Genomic DNA, 13,750 nt, shown 5'->3' on the forward strand with positions numbered 1-13,750 from the left:
TATAACAGATCACGTACTATGCGCCCGTGTTTTGTGTCACTTTGCGAGTAGGCATGGTTTTCCGTGTTGTCGATGGAAGAGCCAAGTGTTTTGAATATCGATAATCAATAACACGAGTGGTGTTGATCAATAACGTTGAGCGGACTTTTATATAACTTTAAGTAACATACACTGCAGGGAAGGATGGGAAATACACCCTCGCCTAATAGTCCTGGGTCATATTGACCCAGACTCTGAATCCAAATTTGACATTTTGCTGGGTAAAAAAAATGACATTTTTGGAGGTCATAAAAACGTCATTTTTTACCCCGAAAAGGACTGAGCAAATTTGGATTCAGATTTCGAGTCAATTTGACCAAGGAGATTATAAAGTGTATTAAGGCAGCGGGAGTAGTTTTATTTATTTTTAAGGTAACTAATTTTTAAGGGGCTGTTTTCTTTCCTTATTTTTAAATTTAGCTTTTTTTCTTCAATTTCATCCCCAAATCTGCAAAGAGGAGCTTTAATAGCGCCCTCAATTGCTCAAAATCAATAGTCATTGACTACAGAACGTTTCTGAAAGTGGAGATCGAGAGAAGCCAAAAACGGTTTGAAGACAGTTTTTGATGATTTTTATTTCCAACACAAGGAATGGTTCCAAATGCTGGCGGCAAAAACCAGGAGGGCGCTGTTTGATTTGGGCAAAATATTTTGTACATTCGCTCGTACCCCCGCCCTGCAAACAGGACGCTGGAATACTATGGTTGCAGACCAGTAAATCGCTCCGAAATTGCCTACGCCGGCCAAATCATGATTTGCATGCCCTCAAAATCTTCAGTATTTGAGCATGCTGTGGGCCATGAACTTGAGGGTTTGTAAAAAATATGGGTGGAAGCCGTGCACAGGACTGTGAGCTTGTAGTTCCGTTCAATTTGGATGAAATTGGGGCCCTTAACGCGCTCTATTCCTACATTATTACGCTTTTCAACGAGAAAAAACATCTCTTAACTGGAATAAAAGAGTAATGAATCAGTCTTAACGGCCGTTTCAAACCTTGCAGAGTCATAACCTTGATGACGCGCATGTCACTGGTCACGCAAAATCCAACCAATCAGAGCGTGAATTCATCAGAGTATCCCAGCGTCCTGTTTGCAGGGCGGGGGTACGAGCGAATTTTTTACAGAGCCTGAAAGTCAGTGGCGTAGCCACGGGGGGGGGCGGGGGGGGGGCGACAGCCCCCCCCCCTCATGAAACCTTGTCGCCCCCCCAGTCGCCCCCCCCCCTGAGATTTTGAGTTTCTAAAAAAATTATCATTGATCTACTTGACGCCCCCATGAAATGTTCCAGCCCCCCCCCCCCGACCCCCCACCCCCCCCCCTCCCCCCCCCACCCCCCAGCGCCATAATTGGCAACGGAACATCTGGTTCTGCCACAACGGAATAAAATCGATTTGCAGACAATATAGTTTGCAAAAGTTTCAAAATTTAATCTTCCTTTCAACTCGAACAATAAATGCAATGTTGTGTTTTTTCCCCACAGATCGATTTGTGCACAGCTGACGTGGTCTATTTCGCCACGGTCTAATACATATAAACAGATTCGCTGATTAATTCGGGAGACTTGTATGCTCCGTGGATGACAGGTGATACTCAACTAACTGACGTGCAGATTACCAACAAGGATTATGAGTGCATACCGTTTTGCTCAAACGTCGCATGCTGATGTGTTCATTCAATGAGTTCATGTAAATTGCAGATGACAGATTGAACGGATTGTAAGATGGTTAGTCATTTAGTTAGTCTTTTCATGAACCAATCCGCGGCTGATTTTCACACGGCACCTTCATTTCAAAGTTTTTGGACTTCAGTTTAAACAGTTAAACAAAAAGTAGAATTGTTGACGTTAATATATATACACACAACTTGACCATTTCTGTTTTAAGTGGATCCCCCATTCCCCTACCCCATAGATAACTAGTGTCATGGCCTAATGGTTAAGAATACCCGACTCATGCTCTGGTGTTTCAGAGGCAACAGTGGTGTGGGTTCGAGCCCGCCGGGTGGACACTTGTGCCCTTGAGCAAGGCACTTAACCATTATTGCTTCGTCCTTCAGATGGGACGTGAAGCCGTAGGTCCCGTGTGTTGTGTAATCCATGATGCACGTAAAAGAACCCAGTGACACTTATCGCTAAGAGAAGGGGTTTGCCCCGGTGTTTCTGGTCTCCTGTATAAACTCCCACGCGGAGTATGAACCAACAAGAACCAAGATCCGCAGTTATCACCGCAAGAGTATTGTGCGGATTTAATCTACCTGTATCAATAATGCGCCTTTTTAACGTTAGCTATATAATCCCTCCCGACCATGTTAAGCGACCTCGACCAGGCGCCAAGAGTAGCCTATTATAAATGGTGTCCCAATGGTCCTCTCAGGGTTAAATAGCATACAGAATTCGAGAAAAAAAATGAAATGTTAGTTCTACTTTTGTGACATACCTATTAAATTGTGAAGCATATTTAATGTACTATTTTCTGTAATTAAACTTCCATCGGATTTGGTTCACCGGTTTTTTAAATAAAGGCAATTATGTAACACAGTACTAGGCCTATTTGTATGCAACTGTGACTTCGTATACAGGACACGGTGGAGCTTTACAATGTTCATAAAGGTTTACTGTCTGCATTCTGCAACTGGCGAAATTGTCTGCAGCAGCATTCTTACATCATCCCCTTCGGATGACACGCAGTGCCAGATACACACAAACGACACAGTATTGTTGACAACCATTCGTCCGTGCACAAATCCAAAGTAAGAAGCATTTGCTCCTTTACTGCGGTAGTGAATGCTGAACACAAAGAAATGTATTATTCGTGGTCTAAGCATCGGCTTTTCCTTAATGCTTTTACTCCAAAGTAAATGCTTTAATACATTTTGCTTGCATATACTTCCTAACATTTGCTAGTTTTATTCATTATGACCCATTAAATGGTCTAGTTATTCCGACTTCAAGCAAATTATTTATTATCGGTGGTTTAGAAGTAATGTGCGAGAAACATACTCCATCAGGAGCTGATGGGTATACAACTGTGTAAATAGGTTTTAAAAAATCCATCCTCCGAGCTCATAAAGAAAAGTTATACATTATTATTCTATTTAATTATAAGAGAGTTCTGAGAGCAACAGAATTGGGCAATTGGGCTTCCAATACTGAGCCGCAGTTTGGATGCAATTGGGCACGAAAGTGGCGCTATTAAACCATAATATGAAGGGATTGAAGGGATCGTTTTCATCAAGATCATTTTCCGCTTTGAGAAACCTCACTAGGGGTCGTCTTCTTTGGGTGAGAATTTCTCGAAAAGTCAATGGTCAACCCACCAAAACTTGAAATGAAAAATGACATGTTGATCATCATTCATTTCTATGCGGCATAAACCCCACTAGTGCATGAGAGTTCTGAGTAATTTTATTTTTAAAGACTTTTTGTTGTGGCATTTTACGCATCATGTCCACGGGAATTCAGGGTGCAGGCCTTATGCCCATTGGCACGACGTCACTGGCGGAAGGGCCAGTACAATGCTTTTTATATTGCAAGAATGGACGGAACCAGCGACTATACAACCACTATGCGGGTTGGTGCTGAATGTGTAGCGCACGTATAAACCTACACGTGTACACGTATTATTTTTGTCCATTGTGAACGATTGTAGCTTATGTGTCTCGCCCACTTCGACAGATGCAAATTAAGATTGGATTTGACCTACGACTTCACAAGGAACTGCATACTATATACTGCGTCTAGTCTGAGGTGAGTCATTGCTCTTTGCTTAACCATAGATCGTATTCTTTGTGAATGTATGTAATTGCTTGGCAGCATGGATCGAGGAATGATTCCTGCAGCATGTACATGTACACATGCTTGAATTATACTATCACTGTGTAGGCCTACTTGCTCCGTGAAAAGCAAGTATTCTACAATCCATGCAACGTGTAAGTATGTGCCACTATCACACGCTTCAGTCTTATGCGGGAGGTTTGTGTATGTATTATGTACATGTTTCATTGCCATATACATGTGTATTAATGCAATTTCCCCTCAAAAATATGAAACCCCCTTGTCCAGTACATTAGCATATTTCAAGGCCAGACCAAAATAACTGTACAGGTCCATTCCGGATGGTCATTGCACGCCATATGCTGTGAATAATGATGCGCTTATAGGCGCGCCTTAGGCAGATAGGCCTATGTGCTAATTTTTCTAAAACTTTTTTTATAGCATAGTTATTTCCATGCGAAATGTTATTTCCATGCGAAATTACCGGGTATTTTTGTTGTTGACTTTAACAAACAACTGTTATTTCATTCTGTGTTGGTTTGATTGCATGGTTTTCTTATATCCTGTATTTTTTTACACTGCAAAAACTGGAGTGTTAAATTTACACCATTGGTATCTATATAGGACCATCTGGTGTTAAATATTACTGGTGTTGTCCTATATAGATACCGAATGGTGTTAAATTAACACTACAGTTTTTGCAGTGTACCTTCAAATTATGCTTGGACCACAGCGCGATTAAGTTGTTGTCATGGCGTTCGAACGAAATCCTTTCTTTTCTCTCCAAAATATGCCATTTAAAAAAAATTAATTTAGGAGAAAAGGATTTTAGTAGTATGCCCTCGAAGCACAAAATGACGTTCGTTTTATTGTTACGGTCCCCTCTTTTATAGTTTCGACCAAATTAGAGTCAAGGGTGTTTTCTTTATCATTCAAAAATGACCTTTTCAACCTAATGCAGAATTCTCTCAATTCTAACGACACTTTTTTTGTAATTTTGAACATTTTTTTTTTGGGGGGGGGGTTAGAAATTACGATTTTTACGCGCGGTTTACGGTTGGTGTGGCGATTCAGCACGCCTTGCGCGTTCACGGTACATTCACGGGTGATTGCCATCTTTATTTTCGTGTTGCGTTTTGTCGTCATCGTCATTTTACACCCAAATTTCCCTCAAAAATTCAAAACCCTGCCCTCTGTCTATGACGTACCTGCATGTTCTCAATGTCGCCAAGTAGTTTGGTAAGTCAAATTAGTTAAAAGTGGATTTTGTTATTTTATATAAACCGGCCGGGGCCAGTAAAAGTCCGATCATGCACCCACAAACTTCAACATTTTTGCGTTCGTTCCCATTCCCATTTTGTGGGTCTCATATTAGTCATAATGCCCGTGGTTTATCATGTATTATTGTCACGTAGTTGTAAGCTATAATGGTCAAGTCTTTGTCTTTGTATGGTACGTTTGTACCGTGGAATCAATTAAGTGAGGCACCGGAAGATAATGACACTATCTGTGTTGGCGTGTGAAACGAGTTTTTGTTGTGCAGCCTTCAGGCACTGATGACGTGTCTGTGTTGACGTGTATTGCAAATGTTTAAATTGTTGGAATTGGTCTCGATAACAACATGCTTAAAGCCATCGCTAGTGTAAAACTCTCTGGAGTGGTAAATGTTATGAGACGTAAGCCTTTTGCTTTTGTGCATAATCTGTTTGACAAGTTAATCACGATATGTTTTATCGCTCCGTTGGTAACGAAGATAGATAACATGACCCGGACACCCGGTTTGTATTGTGTTATATGCATTGCTGATGTTTGCTGTGGGTTATATTGATGCCGTGAACCGGTTTTTTTTGTGGGCTTTGCAATTTTAGAAGGCATCGTGCAGTGTTGACATTTGGGCCGGTTTAATAGACACAAACTGTATTTTTGTTTGGCGATTCCTGTGTGTGCTAGATAGCCTATTACCAGAGGCGCATTAGATTAGGTAATCTCAAAATCATGCCCTCCGATAATTTGGGACCAAAAAGCATCATTTGCACGACCTCACGACTTCGTCTTTCGAGCTAGTTTTTCAAATTCCAAAACTTGGTAGCGGTGCAGTGGAGTACATGACATGTCCTGTCTCAATTAACAGTCGGTGAATATGCAATGAGGTCAAAGTTCATTTAGATAGGCATATAAATATATTTGAGTACATTTTTTCCAGTCCTTGTCACATCTGACATCTGTGATCTTCTGATGCACTTCTTAAATGCAGTCGTCCTCAAGGAGTGATTATGAATAGCAAACTACCTCACAACTAAAAAAAAATAGTTTGACGTCCTACTGATACTTGAATGGCAAACTACAAAGGTCAGAGGTCACGTGGATAGGAAAAAAAGTTGTACTTTGGACCGTACATTATAGAACGACCCATATAGCTTGTGATATGTTGACTTAACTGTGGGCTTATAGGGTGGAGTCGATTGTGGGCCTTATGCACGAGTCGGCCATATTGAACTGAAAAAGAGGTAAAATCCAAATTTTTGGAACTTACGAAAAGAAATGGAAGCAAGTTAATTACTAATTGATTCCAGTCTGCTTCAATGAATAATTTAAAATTTGTAATTAAACATTCACTAATAATTAAAGCCATATTAAAAAAAGAATGACAATAAAATGAGGCTGCATTATTATGCCTGCGTAAATAGTCTGGCACCATCTCATACAATAGTTAACAATTAGTGAAAAACGTTCAGGGAACTCGACAAAAATGGCCAACTCGTGCATAAGACCCATACCACGTACACTGATACGCCCGACCGGGAAGCTATCGTCCATCAACCGTCGTATTTTGTATCTTTCCCCCATCAGATACCATGGCTCCATTTCAGCGGTCAGCCGTGATTTACGTAATCTTTGGCTTCTGTCTCGGTCTCATGACATCTACACTATTTGGTGGATCGATCAGTTACTTAGGTGGATGCAATCAACCTGTCGTATCGAATACGCACATCGAATGCAAGTACCCCGACTCCGAAGTGAGGGCGCTGTGAGTATGGTTTTATTTTTACCTGTATTACCTGAAATTGGCTACTTTTCACGCTCTACCTCCAAATACATGCACCTATGGCTAACAGTGCCCCTGCATTGGTGAAGCAGGGTCTGCCATATTGGGTCACTTAGGACGCACGCGCAGTAAACGCGAGCATTAATTTTGTAGTTGCGGAAAGCAGCTCGACTGTTTATGCCTCTCCGTTAGTTGGTTGGTTGGTTAGTTGGTAACAAACGTCAGCAACAGCATGGCAATGCTGTCAATCACCTTGTCCTTCAGGCCCTCAATAGGCCTCCACTGACCAATTCATGCAGTCCTAGAAAATTGGATCACTAGCGTAAAATAACCTGATGTTTATACTGAAAACACTACTCCTTCCACAAATTACATGGCACAATCACGTCACACATGAATGAACACGCATGCATTGGCCCGCGGCTTCCGAGATCACTTCGAGATTGTTTTTGCTGGTAGTTGGTATTGGATTTTAGGCGCTGAAAATAACTCCTTTTTTGTCCGGCTTTCCCCAATATCTAATTAACAAATTGTAATTAGATGATATTGTTTTTAGTAGAAACCAACAAAAAAAGTTAACTGTCGTAGCCAAGAACGTGATGTTTTGGGGATCCTTAATGGTGGATCAGTTGCTTCAAGGCCCTATTGGCCAATTAGCGTGTGCAGCAGCCATGTTTGTAAACTGCTCAACGACAGTGGCGCACCCGGGGGGGGGGGCCTCGGGGGGCTTGAACCCCCAAGAGGTCACTTTTTTAAAGTATTTTTTTGTCCCACGATTTTACCTTGGTGATATGTATGTTTCGAGTAGTATAACAGTAGTGTAAATGGTGCAATAGGGGGTAAGTGGCGCCACCAACGTCAAAATAGTCCGCCTCCCTAAATAAAAAAAACCCAGTGAGCCCCCTCCCCCCCAAAAAAAAAAACCAAACAAAAAAACCCACAAATCCTGGGTGCGCCACTGCTCAACAAAAATACTGTTAAGTAATTTATGTTGCAATCTTTTTAACTGGTTAGTGTATCTACTATTAATTATCGTGCTCGTCAGCTCCTCAAAAGGGCCGCGGACTCACGAAAAGTGTAAAATCAATTGGAGTGTGAAGACAGAAACCAGCCTTAAAAAAAATAACCGAAAGATCTGTGAAAAAAATATTTAATCAAAACATGTACATGTATCAACTTCTGCGATATTGTTACTTGCATACTAGAACTGTTGGTGAGATCGCAAAGCTAGATTCAAATCCGAATCTCCCGCCGAACAACTCAGACTCAATAAACAGCGTTAAACCCGAGGTCCCCGAACGAAAACCCGAAGAACCTGAGGTTAAACCCGAAGTGTCGGAGCACAAAGCCGAAGTGTCCGAACCCGAGGCGAACGCACGTCGAACACCGAGGAAGATACTGCTTGACTGCGGAGGCAACGTGGCATCCACTGTGCTGCTGTTTCGTGAGACGTACCCAGGGGGACAAGATTATATCATCCATTCCTTTGAAATTGATGATCGTCTGTCACCGTACTTCAAACCGTACGACAATCATCATTTACACTGTCCCGTCGGCGTTGCAGGCCAAAATGGTTAGTGGCGCTAAATCTGCTTAATTCTAACAAACAAGTTTGAGAGTTTGAGTTTTTTCTTTCCATGTTTTTGGTCGTTTGGATGCAGTTTACAGTACATGTAAAGTTTGTCCCCCAAAAAGTGTCCGTCTGACTGTTTTTAAAATAACTACAAAATCATAAGGTCAATTTTGAAAATGTTTGGTTGTGCATTATACTCCTAAGCCTTGGCCTCAACCCCTATGAGTTTCATTTAATTTCAGTCACGCATCATTGCAGAGTGGTCAGTTGATCACAACAATATTTTTGGACACTGTGACCAATTTCCTTGCCGTATTCAATTTCAGTGCTGTATTATGTAAGCTTTGGAAAATCCTGCATGTTGTGAAGGAAAGGCTGATGTGGTTTGGGATTGGAATCATTTGCCCTTGAGCATTAACCTGAGGTCTTGCCATGATGACTGATAGCCAGGCAAATGATTCCAATCCCAACTGCAGCCCTTTTCACAACATAAAGGATTTTAGACAGCTTACTTAACACAGCACTAAAATTGAATAAGGCAAGGAACTTGGTGACAGTGTCCAAAAATGTTGTTTTGGTCAATTGATAATTGTGTAGTGATGTGTGACTGAAATTAAATGAAACTCATAGGGGTTGAGGTCAACGCATGTACTATTAACTAATAATTACAAAATTGCCCTCATGGTTTTGTAGTTGTTTCAGAAATAGTCAGACGGACACTTTTTTGGGACATAATTCAATCCGGGCACGCTATCAATTCTATCACGAAAGCCCCCTTCAATGGCGAAAGCATTGTGCTAGCTATTGTTCAGATAATCCATCACAGGGTAGTTGCGTTGTACAATAACATGCACAGTAGTTCTTCCATTGAAGGGGTCTCAATCGAACCGATTGGAATCTACGAATATGGCTTCGGTTTTTTTTCTCTCGAAAGTTGCCCCTAACTGAAACAATGACTGGGAGAAACTATCTAAGTCCACGTATAATTTTTCTTGCAGGAAACTTGACGGCCTATTCGGAGATGGTCTGGTCACCCAGTAAAGGTCTTAACCACGGCGCTGACATGCAGTGGGGCGGCGGTTCGTTGTTCGTGTCAAGTAAAGAAAAGCAAAATGAAAAAACAGGTTTGTCCTAAAATATCTGAGAAATATTGACGTCACACACTTTATTTACATGTGCGCTTTCTTACGAGAGCTTGTCTTCCGAATGATTTCGCTCCGAATCGTCTAGCCACTAGTTTCATTCTTTCGAAATGAGAAAGTACATTCACATTCTTTGAAATATGCTCTTCCATAGGTGGGTATCGTCAATTATCCTATCGGAAGACAATACCAGTCATTGACCTCTCGCAGTGGATTGTGGATAATTTCTCCAAAGATGATTACATCATCTTCAAGCTGGACGTTGAGGGCGCCGAATATGCAATTCTGAGGAAGATGATTGACAACAACGTGATGGCTTACATCGATAAGTAAGAATCTATCTTTGTTTTAATGACTTCTAAGAGTTTTGGAGCGCCCAGGCTATCTGTACAGCTGAGGCCACGAGATAAGTTGGTTGTGGTTTGTTTGAATGAAGACTACTTTTGTTTAACTTCCCAACTTCGAATTCAACAGATTCTACGGTGAATATCACGACTGGCAACCGACGGGCTGGTCCAAGGCTGACAAAGCCCAAATACGAACGGACATCAAGAAGGCTGGCTTCAGCATGATTGACTGGGTCGGGGAGAGAAGAAAATACTCGGATATCGAAAAGATGAACCCAATCAAGGTATAATAGAAAGTGCAGTCTCAGTGTATTCTAAAACTTGCGCTTTTTTGCTTGTTTCAGGGGGCCGGCCTCAGTTCATCACGGGACTGACTCGCTGACTGAATGTCTGTCGATGTCAAGTCTTGTGAATTAGACTGGGTATCTTATCTTGTGACAAGACTGTCACTTGCGACTTATACTCGTCTAATGATTGCCATTGGGGCTTTCATATGGATGAGTTCAGATGACTATGAAACATGACGAATGTCGCCAAGAATGTTTACATTATTGGACATTTGTTTTATTTTATTTTATAAAAGGTACCTGCTGGCACCCCTGGCGAGGCTGGAAAGGTTTATACGAATTGCGCCAGTGGCTCTGTGACTTTAACAGTCGCTGTGGGCATGAACTACAAACGTGCGCGGAGAGTGGTAGAGACACTGGCAGCCCACAAGTATAACGTTCCCATCACGCTGTTCGTGTACGGAGACTTCGTTCAGAGAAACTCCGAGGCTGTCAAAACCTGGAGCGAGCACTTCAACATCGGCATACGGGAGGATGGGCACAATCCTCCGGGGCACTTAGAGCTGATGCCCGGGGCTTGGGTCCGCATGGGTCTGATCAGCTCCATTCTGCGCTTGGAGGAGATAGGCATCACAGCGTCTTATTATCTACCTACAGTGCAGGGAGATGCATCGACGACGATCCTCGATGAGGCCAAGAACAGAGGTCTGCGGGTTATCAAACCGGTGGCGGAGTTTCCTGCTAAACAGGGTAAGAATAGTCCCGAGACAGGATGACGTCATACTTTGTTTACCTGTTTATCTTACGGGAGCTTGGTGGCTCTCATCCCAACCTGACTCCATGTAAACAATGCAAAGTGGTCTAACATTCAGTGACTATAGCTCTTAGTGAGTGCCATGCACATGTAGATGGGTTGGACCACAGTTGGATTGGTTTGGTTTGGTCACGAAAATATTTAATATCAAATTCTCCAAGTGTGATATCAACGTATCACAGTTGACTAATTTGGGGTTAAGTTATTGCATTGTATATGCTTTTCATTAATGTCTTGTATATCTGCATTTCTCAGGTACACCTGGGGAATTAACTTGGGACAACTACTACAAAAATCGTGATGTGGAGCGCGTCCCAAAGGCACTACGCAAGATCCACGATGCTTTGGCCAAGAACACTGGGGGCGTCCTAACTGTGGACTCGGACCTGCCAGACACGTACATGAACTCTGTTTTCATGATGGACTATTTAGTTGAGACCTCAGGTTTCAAGTTGGTGGATTTAAAAGACTGCGTCTCTCATTCGCGGTAATCCAAGTTTTAGGATGGGAGGATTTTTTAAAGCCATGTTTATAGTCTTGTTACAGGACGTTAGTAGTTCGCTCTTTACTCACACTGATCGATCCACTGACGTCTTGGGCCAAGACTAGTCCATCGATGGCTACATTCTTGGCATTGTACAGTACTAACAACCAACTTACTAAGATTTCTGTGCATCGCTGGTTATCAGTAGCCGTCTGTATAACAATGCGCAGCAGGGAATCAAGAACGGCCGAGAGTTTTTTATGGCGACTCTTGACCAAAGTTGGACTAAAGTTTAGCCCGCATGCGCACCATGCGGCACGAATTAAACACTAGTCAACAAATGTTCCTGATCGAACTTCCTCAAAATGAATCTTGTGCCGAGTATGACGTCAGGCCACAGTGCCGCCTTATTTGAGGAGGGATACTTTTTCGTGCACATTGGTTCTCGTTTAAGTAAATACTGAAGACTGCAGCTCATAAAATAACCCCGAATGTAGACAATACGCGTGAGCTGGATCGTGGTCACAACCAGTCTTTTTATTAATGTTTTCTGCCTGATTTTCGTTTTCATTTTTGCAGAGTTGTAACGAGTCACTGATTTTTGTGACTAGAGTCGATTCGAGTCATTTTAAAGAAGTGACTCGAGTCGGGTCATTAGGTCAAGAAGGTCGAGTCGAGTCGAGTCGAGTCACAGTGTGCAATAAATAAACACAAGAGAGAAAGTAATTTTGTGGGTTTTTTAATTTTACATTCGGGTTACTTCATGTGGTGACGCCACATTTGACTCTTAATGAAAATACAACGGGGATGCAAGCTGATCGCCATTCAACTAATGGGGACACTGATCAAACCACGTATGTATATGTATACATATGTATAGGCCTACATTATTCGCGAACATTCTAACATGACATGAACAAAAACCGGCAACGGCGTGAGTCATTGCAAATGTTTTTTCGCAAAGTTGTGCTTTTATTTTTGGGACTCGAGTCTTATTAGCCTTCCTCGAGTCGAGTCGAGTCACTTGCCCTCAGGGACTCGAGTCGAGTCGAGTCATCAAAAATTTTGACTCGAGTCGGACTCGAGTCGAGTCATTGACTCGAGTCATTAAAACTCTGCATTTGTGTGTGCCTTCTACTGCGACACGAACTCATTGTAACGTTCCCCATCGTGTGCCTATCTGATAGAAACCCGATTGCATGAGTAAAGCCCACTCCTTTTTTTTTTAAAATTTGGGTATTTTGTTGGTGATTTTTATGTGGTTGGTATTTTGTTGGTGTAATCTGCTTTACATGCAGTATTTATCATCGCTTAACTTAGGAAAAATAGTACATGTTCCCAGATTTATTTAAGCAAAGTAACGTTATACTGAGCCGCTGAATTAACTGAATCCACACCAGAATTTCTTGGGAAAGAAATAATGCTAAAGCGTTGACTTAAATTTTAAAATGCCTGCCAATCATAATTGGAAGACATCGCCTCGGCACAGTACGCAGGCGCGCCTTTTTTTTACTGAACGAAAAGCAGCTAACAAATTCTACGTCTAGCCGTGACTTGACTGCAAAATCATGTAACTGATTGCTGGAAATTGTTGACCCAGCAATTATTACTAAACTGTGTAATTAATCAATTTGTTTAACATTTAAGTGCAAAAAGCAATTAAGCAGTTTTTATCCTAACATATTGTCCATGCTCGACTACTCAAATTAATGGTTTTTGATATTTTAATTTAGAAGACACGCAACAATGAGAAAGAATAAATGCAACTGAGTATATTAAGCTCATCTAGATTTATTTCGGCATCTAGCATGTTTAATGAATTTCAATGGCAGAGCCTTCTTGTTATATGTTGATGTAAATATTGTTTAGAATGCCTATGTATCTAGTTGTATATGCATCTGACGTCACATCGGAGGGCGTGCCTTTGTTCCTCCGTGTTTGTCAAGAGTACATGTATAGACACTTTGAAATTAATAAATAATTGAAATTGAAACACCGAATGCTTCTCTCATTATGGCCTCAGTGCCGACAAAGTGTCTTGATTGATGGAAGCAGTTATCTCTGTTTGCCCTCTTGATGGCGCTCTAATCATTATGCGCCAGGAGATCTGCATCCGCCTTGACCTTACGGTAGCGCCAGTATCACAACTCCAGCAGTACCACTTATCATAATTTATGCCGTGAACTGTACAGCGTCATCAAACTTATGAATTATGTACATCGTCGGTCCGCGCGTCTCGTCGTGTGC

At 41.8% G+C, this 13,750-nt stretch overlaps 1 protein-coding gene across 2 annotated transcripts; it reads left to right on the plus strand.

The window, feature by feature from the left end:
* Positions 1–3,564: 3,564 nt before the first annotated feature.
* On the plus strand, positions 3,565–12,176 carry LOC119724099. Of its 2 annotated transcripts, none has more exons than XM_038195008.1 (8): positions 3,565–3,783; positions 6,661–6,838; positions 8,062–8,429; positions 9,428–9,553; positions 9,726–9,900; positions 10,046–10,202; positions 10,502–10,955; positions 11,275–12,176. In XM_038195008.1, exons 2-8 carry the CDS (start codon positions 6,666–6,668, stop codon positions 11,508–11,510), a joined length of 1,689 nt encoding a protein of 562 aa, XP_038050936.1. In that variant the 5' UTR covers positions 3,565–3,783; positions 6,661–6,665; the 3' UTR covers positions 11,511–12,176. The 2 variants fall into 2 exon arrangements, with proteins under 2 accessions (XP_038050936.1, XP_038050935.1); XM_038195007.1 differs by lacking the exon at positions 3,565–3,783 and adding an exon at positions 3,791–3,965 and having other exon boundaries at positions 11,275–11,510.
* The last annotated feature ends 1,574 nt before the right edge of the window (positions 12,177–13,750 follow it).

The sequence above is a fragment of the Patiria miniata genome, unplaced genomic scaffold (genome assembly GCF_015706575.1).
Source record: "Patiria miniata isolate m_02_andy unplaced genomic scaffold, ASM1570657v1 HiC_scaffold_18, whole genome shotgun sequence".
Classification (NCBI taxonomy): Eukaryota; Metazoa; Echinodermata; class Asteroidea; order Valvatida; family Asterinidae; genus Patiria; species Patiria miniata.